This window comes from Netta rufina (assembly GCF_964035555.1).
Source record: "Netta rufina genome assembly, chromosome: 4".
Classification (NCBI taxonomy): Eukaryota; Metazoa; Chordata; class Aves; order Anseriformes; family Anatidae; genus Netta; species Netta rufina.
In genome coordinates this window covers 31,223,829-31,241,854 of record NC_140127.1, presented here as the reverse complement: position 1 = coordinate 31,241,854, position 18,026 = coordinate 31,223,829, and the positions used below count along the sequence as shown (strand labels likewise).

At 36.7% G+C, this 18,026-nt stretch overlaps 1 protein-coding gene across 2 annotated transcripts in view; it reads left to right on the top strand.

Annotated features, from left to right (window-relative positions):
- Nucleotides 1–18,026, top strand: part of GUCY1B1 (guanylate cyclase 1 soluble subunit beta 1) — a 40,247-nt gene that overhangs the window by 9,283 nt on the left and 12,938 nt on the right. Inside the window, exons 3-6 of one of the 2 annotated variants that reach the window (XM_084286571.1) lie at nucleotides 4,628–4,728; nucleotides 5,511–5,629; nucleotides 10,502–10,544; nucleotides 10,626–10,699. In XM_084286571.1, coding sequence (XP_084142697.1) covers nucleotides 4,628–4,728; nucleotides 5,511–5,629; nucleotides 10,502–10,544; nucleotides 10,626–10,699 — 337 coding nt within the window. Of the gene's footprint in view, nucleotides 1–4,627; nucleotides 4,729–5,510; nucleotides 5,630–10,501; nucleotides 10,700–18,026 lie in introns of both variants that reach the window. The other variant, XM_084286570.1, reaches the window with a different exon arrangement.

The following is an 18,026-nucleotide window of genomic DNA, read 5'->3' as shown; positions in this document are numbered from 1 at the left end:
GAAAACATTTTAGAAAAAGTCCTGGCTGGAATCCTTGTTTGCCACAGTTGGGATAGCTCTGTGTAATCATTCAAAATTAGCCTAGAGTGAATAAAAAGGGCTGCCAGACCACAGCAGTTAGGACAGGCATAACAAAGGATGCGAGTTTTGAACCATGAAATAGCACATCCTGTGTGCTGACAGCAGGAGTCTGTTCAGGCAAGAGCATCAGTCTCCTGGGATTTTTTAAATTTTTAAACAAACTTACTGGGGAGCAAAACACACCCTTCTTTTGTTTCTAGAAATGTAAATGAGAAATTAATTGTAAATCATGTTCTATTTGTCTTAGAACTTGTTTTGAAAGCAAGGGCATATGAAAGTTAAAAGTTTGCTACTGTAGTGCTGCTGCTTCACTAAAGAATTAACCAGAGCTGGAACTGGGAATTTGCCAGAACTTGTTGCTTTTGGTTCATTTCCAGTCAAGCCCTTAAGAAAGTCACCACATGTTATTGCTGTTAATACCTTTGTGATCAAACACCAGGGTCTGCAGAAAATATCTGTTTTTAAAAAAAAAAAAAAAAAAAAAAAGAATGATTGCAGCAAAATGTTTCAAGAGAAGTGCCACAGTTTTTCATAAAGCTGTGGATGATGACATTTTTCATGAAATATAGTCAGCCAAATGTAAATTCTGTGCATTGAAGGAGGCCATGTTATATTCCAGTTCTAATCCCAGCTCAGGAACCATCTGTCAACCAGGAGAGAGAAGCTGTTCAGATGAGAGCAGTTGCAGCCTTCTCGTATTTTAAGGTTCAGAGACCCAGGCTTATAGTCACATCTTGTTCCACGCAGGCAGGTTTGTTTTCATACATGATACTCATAGGTCGTGGAGTAAAAACAGCTAAAACTGGTAGAATTGTTGATTTCTTCATATCACCCTTGTTGTAGATCCAGCTCCTTACTGTAAATGCAGACAGGTTTGATAGAGCAGGTAGGGGTCAGGCAATTAGGTGAGAAAACTGCAGCGGTGAGGAAATAACCTGGGCATTGCCCATTCACCTAAAAGAACATTTCAATGGCTTGGTCCTGTTTCCTGGACTGCTGGTGTTAACATTGTGGTCAGCCTCTGGTGCTCATAGCTCTGATGCTGTGCTCTCAAAGCTTACTAGAAGACCTGCAATTTGATTCATTTGCTGAAGGACAAATGCCTCTGTGAAAATAAAAGCATTCTCTCATTGCGTTGGTCATTTTGGATAAACTTACAGCAGCATTTCCTCACCACCTGTAGCCTTAAGGATAAAGTTCTCATTGATGTCAGATTACCAAGAGAAGCAGAAAGGCTTCAGAAACCACAGTTCATTTCACTGGAGGCAGGCGAAAAGGCTTCAGCCAAGTTCACTGAACTGCCTGTCATGTCCTCAGCAGCTCTGCCTACCTATGCATGCACAGCAGCTTCTGTGACCAGGGGAAGAAGAGACTGGGAAATCCATCCAGCAGAAAAATAACCCAGTAAAACAAATACTTAGCTGAATTACAAGTCAGTTCCGCATTGAGCTAAATGATTGGGATGTACCAGCACAGCAGGGCTGAGAGGTATGTGGAAGGAATCATCTTGGGAAAAAAAAAAAAATAAATAAAATCTCGATTCAAGTATTTTTCAAGCACTGGTTTTAGAAAAAATCTATTTGTCTTTTGACAGAGGTTTACATCAGACATTGTCAGGGGATTTACCATAACTGTAGGACAAACAAAAAGATTTTTGCTCACACAGTTTTGAGTGAAGAATGTAGTCCCTTGCTACAGCAAATATTTACTTCAGCAAATTCTCTAGAAAGAAAAAAAATCCCAAAAGGAGTTTGGCTTCTGTTGAGTCACATTTTTTTAATATCTTTCTCTGTCTTTTTAAAATAAAAAATTACTAAAAAGCAGGCATTATTTTTTCTCTTGGATGGTTAGGCTGCAGTACAAACAGCAGGCTCTATGCCTGTACTGCTGGAATGCCCATCAACACCGCTGATACTGAGGGAGAGTGAAGCCTTGAAGCTTGCAGTTTCTTCCCAGAAAATTATGTTCTATGCAGACGTAATTGCTAATGAACTTTTTTGTTTGTTTAACTTTACCAATAAAGTTATTTTAATAGGAAATACATGCTAAGGCTACAAAGATGATGGCTGCTGAGTGATGCAAAGCATCTAGAGAAAAGTGGAGAAAACCAAAAGTAGCTGAATAATGTAAATGGGGTAGGCATTGAAATAACCAGTGATAATTTTAAAAAGTGATGGCTCAGAGAGGCTGTAGGCATTGAAGACAAACTTTGATGAAATACAGTGAAGCTAATTAAAAAAGTAAGCATGGCTTGGCACTGAGAAAGAAACAGGAAAAGTTCCAGTCAATGTAATTGGAAGGAACTAAACATTTTGAAAGAGATACCAGACTGATCAAACTCGTTCAATTTTTTTTTAATACAGAAAATTCTCACACACAAAAGCAGTGTCTAGTGGCTTGTGCAAATATGCAGTATTTCTGAGGATGTTCATTGCTTTTCCAGATGTGTGTGTAATCCTTTGTGGTTTGGCTGCGAACCGAGAGACTAAGAGAAAGCACAGTGTGTATCAGGGATGTGGGAAAGTTTGTGCACCCTTTGCAAACTTCCCTGTAAACCATATTTGACTTCCAGTTACATACCATTTTATGAGAATCAAAGAATCAAGATGGTTTTCTTTTCTCATGCGATTTCAGTTCAGTTCTTAGGAAGTGTAAACACCTTCTTGTCACTGAGGGACATCATATGCTTCAGCATGTTTACCATTAAAAAACCTAGTTATTCTGCTGCTTAGGAAAAGATGGAATATATGGCATGGGAGCTGTTTGCAGGAATCAGTGAGACTTGATATCCTGCAGGCTGATCTGAAGTTTTCAGAGAATGATTAAGGAGGAGGACCAGAAGTATTTTTTTGGAGTATGAAAAAAAGAATTGTAGGGGACTGTGTGCACACAAACGATTTCTGCTTGATTTTTTTATAAAAGCACTATTTCTTAACATAACGAATAAATTATTGCAATTGATTATTCATGAAAAATAATACAGTGCTTTTTATTGTTATATATTTGAGAAAACTCTTGCAGCCAGTTTTGCTCTGTTTAATAATGTCTATTCTTTTATTCCATTTGGGAAGCTCCCAGAGAGTAAATAAATAAATAAATAAATAAACTTAATGTGGTTTTTATTATTATTAATGTTTTCCATTTCATTTAATAGCAAGTTTTATATAGTCCTTTTATATCTATTCCATAAGATGTTCACTTTCATCTAAAGGCTATATAGCCTTGTGAAACTTCTGAAACTTGAGAACTTGGGAAAGTTGTTTAGCTTGTTTTTAGCTCATTATGCCTATTCATAGTTTGGGTATAAAAAGGCATATGTCATGTAGATGGTATGAGAGCTCATTAATTACTAAAAAATGTCAGCATATTTTAAATATAAAACCAATGTAGTATATTTTTTGGTCAGTGGTCAGAATATGATGAGCATGATTAAAGGAAGTAGAAGAGGAAGAAGAACATAAAGGATTCCAGACTTCCACTGATAAGTGGGCAGATGGTCAAAGACTGATGATTACTAACTGGAGGGTTAAATGACAAGTAACTTCATTTAGGTCAATAGAATAATATCACGTGAGATTGGAATCAGGCCTTATCAACAGTACCATTTGTCATCTAGCACTTTTAACATGAAACAGAATACTTAATCCTCAGGCCTCTCTTCCCATTGAGTAACATAGAAAATGTTTCTGTGTTTGTATGGATGGATATTTCCAGTACAACTGTAAATACGTGAATTGTTGTACAGGCATTATTAGTTTGTATTATTTCTTTTTAAAAAGAAAATATGCTAGCTTTAGAAAATCAGAAGCTAAATGTCAAAGAATTTTGTTCTAATGATGCATGAAATATGGTGGTAGAGATGGAAGATTTTGTTGTAAAAGGGGATACAGAATTTTAGATAGTAGGTTTAGAATCTAATTTTTAAAGATTTATAAATGTGATGATTGTTAGAAGTTTTGAGCCATTAGAATATTTGCTCTTATGCAATATGTTTCAACCATATCTCAAGACAAGTTTTTGTCCTTCTCTGGTAGGAGCCCTTCATTACCACAGTACTAGTAAGTAACTTTTCCCCATGGTTGTCTGTTATTTTTCTATCAGAGAAATAATTAGGGTACATTGGTGAGTTGATGATTGTCTTAATTCATATGACATATACCTCGTTTTTTATTAAAAAAAAAATCACCTGTCTTTTTGAAAAAATTTCTAATCTTGGTTTATTAGATATTTCCCTTTTTAAACTACAAATTCTATATTTAATTAGTTCAGTAGTTTCTTTGTGAGGCTCTGTGCTGAAGAATCATATTTATTTTATCCCACATAATTATTATTTTCAGAGCACAAATGATCATAAGAGAATGGTGTTGTACTTTAATTATCCTGAGGTATGGGTCAGATGTATTTCTAATTTTCTACAAGTAATTTCTTAAAGGTATAACCTATGGACTTAACTTATTTAAAGATTATTACCAAACAATATGTAATTGATTTATAGATCTGGTGCTTCTCCCTCAACCAAAAATATTTTGTTATATTTTCTTTTTAGGAAGGAGGCACAGCTAGATGAGGAAGGACAGTTTCTTGTCAGAATAATATATGATGATTCCAAAACCTATGACCTGGTTGCAGCTGCAAGCAAGGTCCTTAGTAAGTAATATGGAAATCTTCTTTGCCCACTTATCACATGTATGATTAAAAAAAAAATCCATGTAGCAGAGAGACACAGGATTTAACAAAGAAATAGAAACATGGTAATGGTCAGAGAGAAAACTAAGAAATCTCAGAAGAAAGGATTTGATCTCTGCAGCTTTGATCTCTCTGCTGAACAAGCATGCCCAGTTACAGAAGTGTTTATGGCATGTCATATTTCATATCTACCCTTAACTGGGGTAGCATTTGAGCATTTCAATCATTCCAACACTGGTCTGTAGTTTAAAAGGCAGAATTATGCCCATCATCTGTATTTTATCTGCATTTTATCTGCAGACCCAAATGCAGTATGAATTTGTTCTGAAAGAGTAATTAGCCAAGAACTCAAAAGACAACAATGACTAGTAGTCATGTTGAATTAGAACAGCTGATGTGGTTTCACACTATTGTAACCCAGAAGTAACTCCCCTGAGATGAACATTGATGATTGTTTGCAAACAGTGTTTCCTTATCTGTATCAAAATCTAAAACACTACAGATACACAGAATGCGCAATGCCCCCAAACCACAAAGGTAATCAGTAAATTGTACTGAGATTCCCGTATTGAATACACGTTACTGGGTATGTGGACCCTGAATCATGTTGTCCCCATATTCTTGGCCTGCTGGATCTGGGTAGAGTTTAGGTACTGTCTTTCTTATTTATAAATATGAGACTAGTAAGGAAAGTGCATGAAATGCGATATTTGAACTAAGTCACATTTTCTTGTTTTAACTAGATCTAAATGCTGGGGAAATTCTTCAAATGTTTGGGAAGATGTTTTTTGTGTTTTGTCAAGAATCTGGTTATGATACAATTCTACGTGTCCTGGGCTCAAATGTCAGAGAATTTTTACAGGTAAGATTTTTACACCTAATTATTTCAAATACATTGGACCAGACAGAAGTATGATCTAGCCAACAGGTTAGAATAGGATTTGGAGATAAAATGGCATAATCTGGTATTATCTTCCAGATACTTGTGGAGAGGTGTATGAAAAATGTCTTTGTTGGTATTTGTGTTCTATAGATCTTTTCACTACTCAGAAGTTCTGGCATTGCTGTTGTGTTTCCCTCTTGGTTAATATATTCTTCAGTTACCTGATACTTCAGTCCTATTTCAGTACCTGATTTCAGAGTACTATTTTTCTCTTTAAACAATCATCTTTGTCTGTTTAATTACATGGAAAGGGAATGAGAAGGCAGGTAAGCTGGATTTGCAGAGGCATTCATAAATCTGAAATTTATTTTGAAACTGTAAAGAAAAGTTTTGAACAGTTTTCTAGGTAACCAAAGTACGGAGTACAAGAGACATGAAAACCCCGCACCAAATTGTCTATGCATGTTAATTAAAAGGGCTTTACGTTGTTTATATTAACAGAGAACATGGTCTTCAGATTTGCAAGATATTTTGTATCCCAACTGCTCTTTGACTGATTACAGACACTTGTTATTTCTAATTGTACACTGTGTACAGAGTGGGGCTCATACACAGCTCATCTTTAAGACAGAAGATTTTATTTTCTCCATGAACTGAGGGTGGGATAGAGAAGCAGTGTTTAAGTCAATTTTTGTGCTTTCGTAACTTGATAGAACAGTTTGATATTGTACTGTAAAACAAAGCAAACTGAATGTAGTTTTTCAATAGCACGGAAGAAGTGTAATGACTTCTCTAAAGTTTTATTTCCAAGTGAGGAAAAAAGGGGCTTCCCTTTCTTGTCGCCTCAACATTGTTCATTTCAAGAACAGTTTGAATTTACGGTCTGTGATATATATTACTCTTGTGGAGACCTGCATGCTGTACTGAATTTAAAAACACTGAACTGATTAAGGTTTCACAGGCGATTGTCCAATAGTTGTGTCAAACCTTTATCAGTTTTCACTAGAAATTTAGCAGTTTGTCATCTTTGCCCTTAAAAATCTCTCCAGTAGTAATAAGTGAAAAGAGCAGAAAGCACGTTTTGCTGAATTACTGGAATATTTACTTGTATCCCTCAGTACCTGCCCTACAATCTGGATTATTGCAGAGTATCCTAAATTTATTCAACCCAGAATTCTTTTACAAATCCCATGGACTGTAATTGCTGGGCAGACAGACAAGTTATGTGTTTGTTCCCACTGATGCCTACCAAGTGTGTGGTCTGTGTACCATTGTCTGTCAATGGGAAAGGATAACCTTTATATTTTATAGCCTCATTCACAGGCTTCCCTCAAAGCAAGCGTTCAGATCAATGTAATTTTTAAAGATGTACTGAAGCTGTGATTAGAGTTGAGAAAGGAGAGGATGAAAAAAAAAAAAAGATGAAAAAGATGTAGCTGGTGGCTCCATCACTTTGGGTACACACTGGTGGGCTAGTCCTTTCATCTTTTTCTCATCCCCTTTTCCATCCATTATACTTCTCTTTCCATTCCTTACTGTGAATAATGGTGGACACGTTTGTAGTACACACCGAACCTCTGTAATGTGAACAGCATACATTTATATTCTTCTAATGACAGTGTTTTAGGCTTTTCTGTTTGCATTTCAATGCTAAAAGATGACATTAGCTATTATGTACTTCTGTAAATTCTGTCAAGACTAATATATTAATAGCTGTCCCAGCAATGTACTTTTTAGCTTTTAATTATGATGGAAAATCAACATTATCTGTGATTTATTGTTTTTGCAGCTTCCAGCAGTCAGATTAGGTCAGGAAGCTCATTTATATGCTTACAAAAATAGGTTTGATTAGACTTGATGTGCCGAGATTTTGTCAGATTCTTAAAATAAATAAAACAGTTCCAAAAGGTGCTTCTTGAGTCCTGTACTGAGCCCAGGAATATGTGAAATAATAGAGGGCTGCTGGTTTTTTAAGCGTGTGAAAATAAATCTCATATTTATATTCTATTTCCCTTGACATCTCTGAGAGAATTCAGTTTATTCGTAGATGAAACACAGATACTTCAGGCTTCAAGAAAGAGGAAGAAGACAGCACAACCAAATCTAATATTTATACTTCCTATGAAAAACACAGGACTGGAAAAATTGCAAATCATATTGAAAGAAGACACTGTGCCAAAGAGATGTAGCGTGAAAAGAGATACCTCCTAAGAAACCCAAAGTGTGCTTTTGTTATGTTCAATAGCTTTCTGCTGAAAGAAAATGAAACACTGGAGTAGTGGTTTTAGTTCTGACTCATTTAGGTTATCATTTACTTGGCTATTTAATTGTTCATAATTGCAGTGCAATAAATTTAATGGGACTAATTGCTGTTTTAAAACACTTTCCAGATGCTCTGTACAGCACAGAGCTGAACAGCATATCTTTGTATTTCAGGTGCCAGTCATAACTTTGCTGTTTTCAGACAGGCCAGGACCTGCCTTACTGTTGCTGGTCCATGTTCATTCCTGCTTGGAGATCCCTGTGTGTTTCACCATGGAGATGATCACTGCTCTCTGCAGCTCTAGAATTAGTGTCTCTGGTCACAGCACAAGCTCTGGCATAAATCTGGGAGCCTGGGAGCCAAGATTTCAGGGAGAGTACTTAACCTGTTATTTATGTGTACCTGACCACTCCTCTGGCCCACAGCAGGTGAACAAACTAGAAAAAAGACACGTTTGTTCTTCTAGAAGCTGCAATGTCAATTTAAAATGGCTCAAACAGAAGAAAAGAGTAGTTGTTAGAGGTGACAATGATAAGATGTCTAAATGACAGGATCTGGGAGCAATTTCAGCTCCTGGGTCTTGATGCACGTCTCTACTGCTTCTTGACTCTGTTGGAGCAAAGATCTGGATGCAGTAAGCTCTTTGCTTAGCCCATAATCTGCATGCACAGGGAGAAAACACACTGGGGACTCAAAAGCAGCTGTAGCACATTCTGGGCAAGTCCTCCACTCCAGCTGTTTAGACAGTCGAGACTAAAGGGCAAATCATGTGGATTCACCTGTGCTGTTGCTTGGACAAAGTCAGTAATGAGGTATTAAGGAGTCAAAGTGGTCTTTCACAATTAGGCCACTGCCATTTGTTAGCAACACTTGTGCCAGACTTAAATGTTAATCATTAGACAACCATATTATAAACATTCTCTGCTTTACTCCTTTTGAGATTCTTCAGGTGTTGATGACTGTAAAACTGGATAGTGTACCCTCTGTTTCCGTATAAGAATCTTTTTTTCTAAAAGGTCAGTATATCCCAGCTGTTTCTGAGGCATGTGTACAGAAAGAACAGTTCTGCACACAATTAAAGAGATTCAGGAGCACTCCCTTGAAGTCAGCTCTCTCATGTTTTCATCCATGCTCTTTCAAAGCAGTCTCTTCCAATTTCATTATCTTGAACTCTATGAAGATCTTAACAGCATTTGCCTTCAAGCCTGTTGCAGCTTTTTGCAATTGAATGCCCACTAACAGCTGGAATGAATTGATTCCCAGACTGTTGCCTCTTCAAGTTTTAATTTGGAGGTGTTGATATAGCAACAAAAACATGAATTTGAAACAAATTAAAAAACTGAAGGAGGAAGTTCCAGGCTGAGTGCCTGTTATGGAATTCATTTCTAAGAACCTCGTTTCCTCTGGAGGCCTCCCAAGAGAAGAGGCAGATGCTTGAGCACCTCACAGCTCACATGAAATCAAGTTCAGTATGCTTCCACAAATTTAGTGATTGACAGATGGTCATGAAAGGTAGAGAATGGCCCAGCCTGCACATTGAAAGTATTTTCACCTCACTTCTCCTTGTGCAAAACAACATGCAAAACCTGATGATAGCATTTGTTTGCGGTGTGGGGGAACTACATTTTAAATATACGGTAATGTTCTGGACTTCGGATGTAAAAACACTGCATACATTTTACAACAGGTAAATGTGGGTAGCAACATTAATCAGCACTCCAGATTGCTCTTTCTGTATTAAACATTATACAGTAAACAGCAAGCTGGAGCCATGATAATTGCTTCCTAATCAAAGTCAGAGCTAGCATTGTATTCTTGGTGTGATTTTGATCTTGTTGTTCTCTTTTTTATTATCTCATTAGATACGCCTATCAATTTCTCATTTTAACTTTCCTGCCCAGATTTGCAATTTGTCTTGTGAAAATTTAATGTTAAATACATAAGATGTCCAGGATATCAGCTAAAATAAAAAAGGCCTTTTCTCTTTCTTGAATACCATTTTCTGAAACATTTTTGTAGTAGCTATGATATGTTCTATGTGTTCTGTGTTGTTGTTTTTTTTTTTTTGAAGTTTGGGACTTTGTCAGGCCCTGTAAGCTTGGGTTGACTGTTATGGTGATAGAGCTAGTCTGTTGTTTCATTGACAATATGGAGAAAGATTCATGCTTGTTCAGACACACTTATTTGTATTTGACACCTAAATCTGAAGGGGAGATTATAGGGACAAGAATATGGAAAGGATGCAAATGGATGAGCTACAGGTTTGAGAAACACATGCAAGGTCTTTAATCACCAAATGTTTTGAAATACAGCATAACTGAGCATAAATTCTTAACCTAGAGTAATTTTTATAGTGCTAGTTTTGATGTCATTCATGTCTAAACATTTCCACAGTAGATGGAAAGAACTTTGCAAGCTACCTGAAAAGTCTGCTGAGGGCCATTTTAGAAATAGTAACGCAAATGTGCAGGAAGTGTGACCAGGAGGAGAAAGGGAATCATGGAACAGATTAGACAAGATATGTACTTACATTCGTTAAAACTAATAAGTGAATGCCTTATAATTATGTTTTTAATTTCTTCTTCTAGAACCTGGATGCCCTGCATGACCATCTTGCTACTATTTACCCAGGTATGCGAGCCCCTTCCTTCAGATGCACTGATGCAGAGAAGGGGAAAGGACTCATTCTGCATTACTATTCTGAAAGAGAAGGTCTACAGGATATTGTCATTGGAATCATCAAAACAGTAGCTCAGCAGATCCATGGCACGGAAATAGATATGAAGGTAATGTGTGAAGGGTTGTACACATTGAATGTTTATGTCATTAGGACGCAATCAAGACAAGTGAAGTGATGGCAAACAATCGTTGTTGCTGTCCTCTGTTAGACTGTGGCTTTAGTATTGATTCAGGAAGAGCCACTGTCATTTGGGTTGCTTTAAACACATGCTGAAAAGGCCAGCATTTAATCTGCAAGCAGACCTACTCAAGAACAGTTCAGAACAAATTCTCATTGTTCAAAGAAGAAGATGATGTACAGAAACTTGCTACTGGGTTATTAGGGGTTCTCTTTCTACTTTCCTAAATTCTTTATCTATATGTAAACTGTGAGGCTGATGTGCATTGGTGATACCTGGCTGGAGAGCAGAGTCTTCCTCTTGGCATTCATGCCAGGTCCTTAGCAGAACCAAGATATGTTTGTGTGTCTGGGTTTGTGGGTTCCATTGAATGGGAATGTGACTGGATATGCACCTGCAGCCCCAGAAGAGGAAAAATTTTCCTTAGTCATACAGTTTACATAATATTATGTGTGCTAAGTCACTCATGAAATGGAAGAAGAAACTTCTGATTTGAGTCTGTACGGAGTAACAGAGAAAAATTAACTGATCAGTCTAACAGTGTAAAATCGGGGTTTGATCTAACATGCAGTTAGCCTCAGATACATCAGGGGGAAAATGACAACATAAAAACTTGTTGGTGTTAGCAATACTGCAGTTCATATCAAATATTTTACATCAAGTACAGAAGAATCTAAGCAGGTACAGCACACTTTTTTCTTTTATTTTTTTTTTAATTGTTCCCTAACCACACTACCTTTCTAGCACAGTTTCACTACTCTAGCTGAAGTAATACTTTATTTTAGCATTAATTTGGCTAAAGTCTAAAAACAAAAACTTCACTTTAACATTTATTTAGTCATTGCTATAAAATATGATTGATTGTTTGCTTGCTTTCATAAGAGATTTAAAAATGACCCAATGACAGAGGTAATTACTGCTCCTATATTGGAGTATTTGCTTATAACAGGTTTCCTGTTATAAGCTATCTCAAGTTTATAATGAATGGCTTTTTCCATATTGCAATGGAAATACGTGATGTCCTTTGTTTAAATTCTTGATTGGTAGAAATCCATATTTAAAACTTTTACAGCAAGTGTTAGCAGTCAGGTAGGTAAGGATGCAACAGAATCAAAACAGTCCTCTTCTTTTGTCCCTGTTTATTCAGTGTTAAGACGGACTAGGAGGACCCTGTTGGAAAGTTGGCTGCAAGAATGCTGAAGCTGTTGCTCGACAAGCATTTCTTTTGGTGGTGCAGGCAACTTACACAGTCTCCCCTTCTCTTCCTACTCGAGCTTGTCCTAGAACAGCTTTTTCTGATGTGTCTCTCCAGCTGTTGTGAAGCTATAAAATAAACTAGATGGAGGAAGTGAACTAGGTTCAAAATAACATTTGTTTTTCTGGGTTATTTTTACCCATATCTGTTCAGTTATGTTGCTTGGTGTTCTATCACAGAGAGTTCTGCCAGCATAGTGAAAGGGTTATGTAAAGACAAAAGTGATCACTGGGAAAGAGGAGAAATCCAGGTTGTGCAAAGCAGCTACCAGAACAAAAGTCTGACAAATTGTGCCCTCAGTCTGAATGTTACTTTACTGAGAAGATTGTATTAGACAGTACCAATATCTGTATATGACTTCTCATGAGTAATAAATGTCCTAAAGAAGTTTAAATAGTGTTTCTAAATTTTAATTTTCATTTTTATTTGTTTTTGTTAGGCTTTTCTGGATATCTTATTGTTGTGCTGTAATTAAATAGAATTTTGACAATATTGGTCAAATCCATTGTAAGTGAACACAAAGTTTCATTTAAATCCAAACTGTTTTTCCAGACTCTCTGATCCAAAGGCATATAGGCCCATAAAAATTGGTATTACCTCTTAACTGAAAAAGTGCACATTCTCTCTCATTTTGTTACATCAGATACCCTGATTTTTCTCATTGCTGTTAAAAAAATATGTCTCTGTTAGTATATTATCTCAGCCCTGAACTTCTCATCTTTGCTAGTTAATAAAGCCTAGCTTTTGACACCTTTAGTGACACCAAATAGTGCTTTACTCCACGGGTAATCACAAACTTCAGTGGTACCTAAGCAGGGAATAAACAGGTACTATGTTTCTGCAGGGTGACAGTGCCAAAATTTGCAATTAATCCACACAGACAATAGAAGTCTCTCCCTATTACACCATGGGTCAACTATTAATCATTGATGTTACAGAATGAGGATTTTAAACTAAAGTTTGTCATAGTGGTACCTGGCTAGTTTTACACCATTCTAAAAGTGGGAGCAGGAGAAAAAATTAAACCATTTTATTTCATCTCAATTCCTTGCTCCATAATTTAGTAATTACGTGTTTCTGACTGTTAGTAACGCATTGTTTAAATAGCACAGCACAGAGGAACAATGCAGTTGCTTTTTATCCCCTCAGTTTTTATAGACCAAGCAGTACCACCTTTTCTGTAAATTATTTCAGTTTGGACTTTAGCTAGATTTTTGCATGAAGAAGAATGTGTTTTGGCATTTATTTATTTATTTATTTATTTTGAACTGATAAGGTCCTTAGTACTCAGCGCTAAGTTTCTGATTTTGTTATGGGAGTTACCTTCCTACTTGAAAGAACAGAGCTGAGATTCCCGAGTTATCCTTCCAAATCTCTTTATTCAAACATTTATATTACAATCCAACATAGGACTGTTTTAGTAAGATCTATAGTTCTCTTTATATTAGTACGAAGTCCATATCTGCAACATGATGTTTAATACTTTGTTATCCACTTTTATCCTCCAACTGTTTAGAACAAATGCTCACATAAATCTTCTTAAGATAGTGCAGACTTCTAAGTTTACATTTACATAAAATTTTGCTTGAAGTTGTCTTTCATATTACAGTTTCTGAGAAGTTGGCAGAATATCTTAATTGTTTACAATTTATTTTTTTTATTTAATTAAGTGTTTAGGTTTTGTTTCATGCATTGCACAGAATCACAAAATAGGTGAGGTTGGAAGAGACCTCTGGATTTCATCTTGTCCAACTCCTGCTCAAGCAGGACCACCTAGAGCAGGGTGCCCAGGACCACATCCAGGTGGCTTTTGAAGATCTCCAAGGAGGAGACTCCACCATCTCTCTGGGCAGCCTGTGCCAGTGCTCAGTCACATATATATGTATGTTCTTATGTTATACAGTCGGGCTTTTCCCAGAACAGTGTCTGTCAGGAAAAATGCCTTTTAACACCTGAGACGTGTGTGATGAAGGCAAGGAAAAAAGAAAGGTCTGAGTTTGTCTCTCTTAAACTCTGTTAGCACTGAAAGGGATTTTTTTTTTTTTAATTTGAACTCACAATTCCAGCTGAATAGTTACGGAAAGCCTTGGTTGACATTAATCAACTGATTAGTTCAAATCCAATTTGCCTTATCTTCCCTGATATTGTAATCCATTTTAGCTAAATAGAATTAAGAACTTTTTTTTTTTTTCAGCAAATACTGTCCTAAGAATTGTTCCTGACTTTGAGAACACACTAAAAATATTTAACTTCTGCCAGTCTCAGTATGAGAACTAAAAATCGTCACGCTGCTGGTTACTAGCTTTGGCATAAGCTCTCTGTAAGCAGCCTTCTGGCTGTGCCTTCTCTTGCTTTGCTTGTCAGAGGTTGTTTGTATATAAATGAAGGTGACCTATAAAGGTGAAGTCAGGACACGGATTCTCTCAGGGCTGCAAATGGTACAGGACAATGAAGAGTGTTGTAAAATCCTACAAAGCCAAAAAAAAAAAATAAAAATAAAAATTGGGAAAACAGCCTGCTGCAGTTCTGTTATTATCTGAGATCGGATTATAAAAATCTCTTTCAGACTGTCAGGGAAGATGGTTTACAGTATCAAATGAAAAAGTGCCGGAGAAGATCTTGGACAAGATCACAGGAGGGCCAACTGTATCCTGGGGTGCATCAGGCACGACATGGCTAGCCGGTTGAGGAAAGGGATTGTCCTGCTCTGCTCTGCGCTGGTGCAGCCTCACCTTGAGCACAGTGTGCAGTTTTGGGCACCACAGTATAAAAAGGATATAAAGCTATTACAGAGCATCCAAAGGAGGGCAACAAAGATGATGAAGTATCTAGAGAGCAAAACGTATGAGGAGCAGCTGAGGTGACACTGCTTGCTCAGCCCAGTGCAGTTCCCTTCAGTTTTAGCCTTGGGTGTGCAAAGCTAACGATGGTACCACTTGGAACCACCCTGGAAGAGCTGCAGTGAAATTTGTCAAGTAGCATTGCACGGTCAGTTTTGATCAAAAGAGATAAAGAATGTAATCCTGTATTAAGTTTTAAATGACAAAAAAATGGCTATATATTCGTCTTCACAATGCAAAGGAAAAAGATCCTTGTCTAAGGACATTCTTGTTTGTCACTGATGCTGAGATCTGAGTATATCTCAGGCACCCACTCATATGTATAGAACTGAGTCTTGTCTTGCAGTTACATTAGAGAAAGCTAAATATATTAATAAGCATGTGTTTGTTATACATGCTGTATCACATTGATACTGTTTGATTTAATATCTTGTGTGAAGCTCACCAAATATATTAAACCATAGAGGCATGTTTAAAATAATTGTTCCCTAAATTGTCCCTCCCTGAAATATTGGTCTGAGTTTTCACTTGGCTAAGCAAGAGCAAATGTTGAAAATACATTTTCTGAAAAGCACAGGTGGGTAACCAGTTAGATGTTATATATTCTTTTTGAAACCAAGAGAGTGATTTTCCCTTCAATTTTTAACTGCAGTTACTATGGTGATTGAGCTCTTAAACGTGGTGAGCTGATGTCACTTCAGCTAAGACCACAGAGGGAGGCAAAAGAATTAGACTTAATTCCTGGCTTTGTCACTTCTGTCACTGAACTTTCATTTGTCAAGCATTTAATTGAGGCTTCCTCAACAATATTAAAATTATGTTGAAATTCTGTGGCTTGCAATCTTTGCTTGCAGAATGAGACAATAGAAGAGTTCTATCCTAGTTAAGCTTACTTCAGGTAGAAGTTGTTGCTAGAAGCTGTTGCTAGAGCAGGTCTTTATGCCAAGTAGGTATCTGGCCAGTTAGGTTGGACCCATATGTACAAGGGTGAAAGGACAGACTTTAACGTATTATGTTAATTGCCGGAAGTGCTGATTTTAATTTTTCTGACAAGTAAAAGCTCAAGGCATTGTAGAAAAAATGACTAGAATTTAGTTACTGTGAATGTCACTGTAATTCAAGAATGCACTTGGAGAATGTGGTCTCTCTAAGCAGACAGCCCATGTTATTCTGTGTTACCTTCATTACTTTCTTAGGATGGATTTCATCTTCTAGGACAAGAAATATATATATGTATATATATATACAATGATATATAAATATATATCATTTTGAAGATTGATTTTTTTCACTATCTCTAATGCCACAGAAAAAGGGAAGTTGTAAGTTGTTTGAGGTGGGTGAGATCACAAGACAGGAAGATGAGCTAGTGCATAAATTAAATGAGCAGGAAAGACATCATGAAATTACATATCCAATAGGGAGTTATTTGAGGATGATTCAGTAGCTTTCTTAGCCTGTAGAGGAATATGATTGTAGCTTCTGTTAATAAGGGTCTGTGCATGGAAGACCAGAACCAAATTCAATAGATCTGCTGTGTCCACAGCATATCAGGCTTACCACTAGTGTGCAGCTGGTGCTCTGGCTGTTTTGTAGGTCTGACACATTTCCATGTGTTTTGCCTATAGTGCATCTGCTGCACTATCATGATGCGCTAGTACAGCCAGCATTTCTAGATGCCCTGGAGTCTAGTCAAAAATAGTGTTGCAAATGAAGTTGAAAATGCTGGGGAAATTTGCAGCTTTGTACTGTTACTGACATAGTTCTTATCTATAAAGATAAGTAAGATAGCACAATGTGCATGATGACTGACTTCATCACCGTGAAAGTCTGTAACTGCAGAGGATCATACCTCAAACAAACCTAAACATATTTTGAAGCATGTAGCAGGTCTAGTTTAATGCTGTTCTTTTTTAACTAACACTTGAGTTTTGTTTATTGATGCATCATTCATTCTAATAAAAAATGGGAAGCTATGAAAAACCCTTACAGTGCTGCATGGTAGCAGGACAAAACATGTAAGTACAGGTGTCGCATGGTGACAGAGTATGCAGTGACTAAGATGGTCATTAGGTGGTAATACTAATATCTCTGAATATCATCTGCTGTTATTGTGAACATTTCCTTAAAAATATTCAATCTTTAAAGATGAATTTTATGACTGCTTTGGTGAATGAGGAAACTTTTTATAGTCAAATAGGAGATCTAGGAGCACCACCTTCTTAAATTTAGCATCATTTAGAAATAAAATACTATTACTATTATGTTGTTTTATGCTGCTGCGTGCAAATAGGAACAAATAAAGTATCATCACACCCCAAACCACCAGCTAACACAGCTAACAGTTGTGGAGGGAAAATGTTTAATAGTCTAAACATCACTGTTTGCACAATCTATGTTTTGTTTTATTATTTTAACCATTAGTCTCTGTGGCTAGATGTGTAAAGGGCAAAATCAGGATGCATTAGAGATTTTAAGAAGCCTTTTTTTGTTTCAGTGGCTGTTAAGATCAGGCTCTGTGAAAACAGAACCAAGAGCAACATGTTCCAAAAAGTTGCTGCTAAACAATACTGTGTAAATAGAGTTGTTCTGTTCCAGTCATTAAATCTAATTAGGCTTGAGAAGAGGTGAATTTGGCCTCTCAGGGTAAATTATGTTATTCTATTAATTATTAGCTTTAATTATACTATAACATATGACTCTCCCTGCAAACAAAATAACCCCTATTAATTTTGTCTTCTTCACTAACTTTCAGTAAAATTTCTATAGAGAAATGCTTATTCAAGACATTTGAGATTTCTCTGATGCAGAATAACCAGAGTCATCTACGATTTCATTTAATATGGAATACAACTCTGAGAATCACACAGAATCACAGAATTTCTAGGTCGGAAGAGACCTCAAGATCATCGAGTAGAAGATTGTAATTGCTTTTTGTTTTATCTGTTGTGTGTGATCTTGAACTCATCACTGGATAAGAACTGCACATTCAAACCTTTGCTCCATTTACCTTTTCTGGCTGACTGTGACATGCCCACCCTCCAATCAAGCACTATTTGCTGTTGTTTTACGGGCCTTGCAAGCAGTTTTCATTAATAGAAGGATTCAAGTGGTTTGTGTAATTCAAGACTTGACACAGATCCACTCAAGGAGAGGGGAG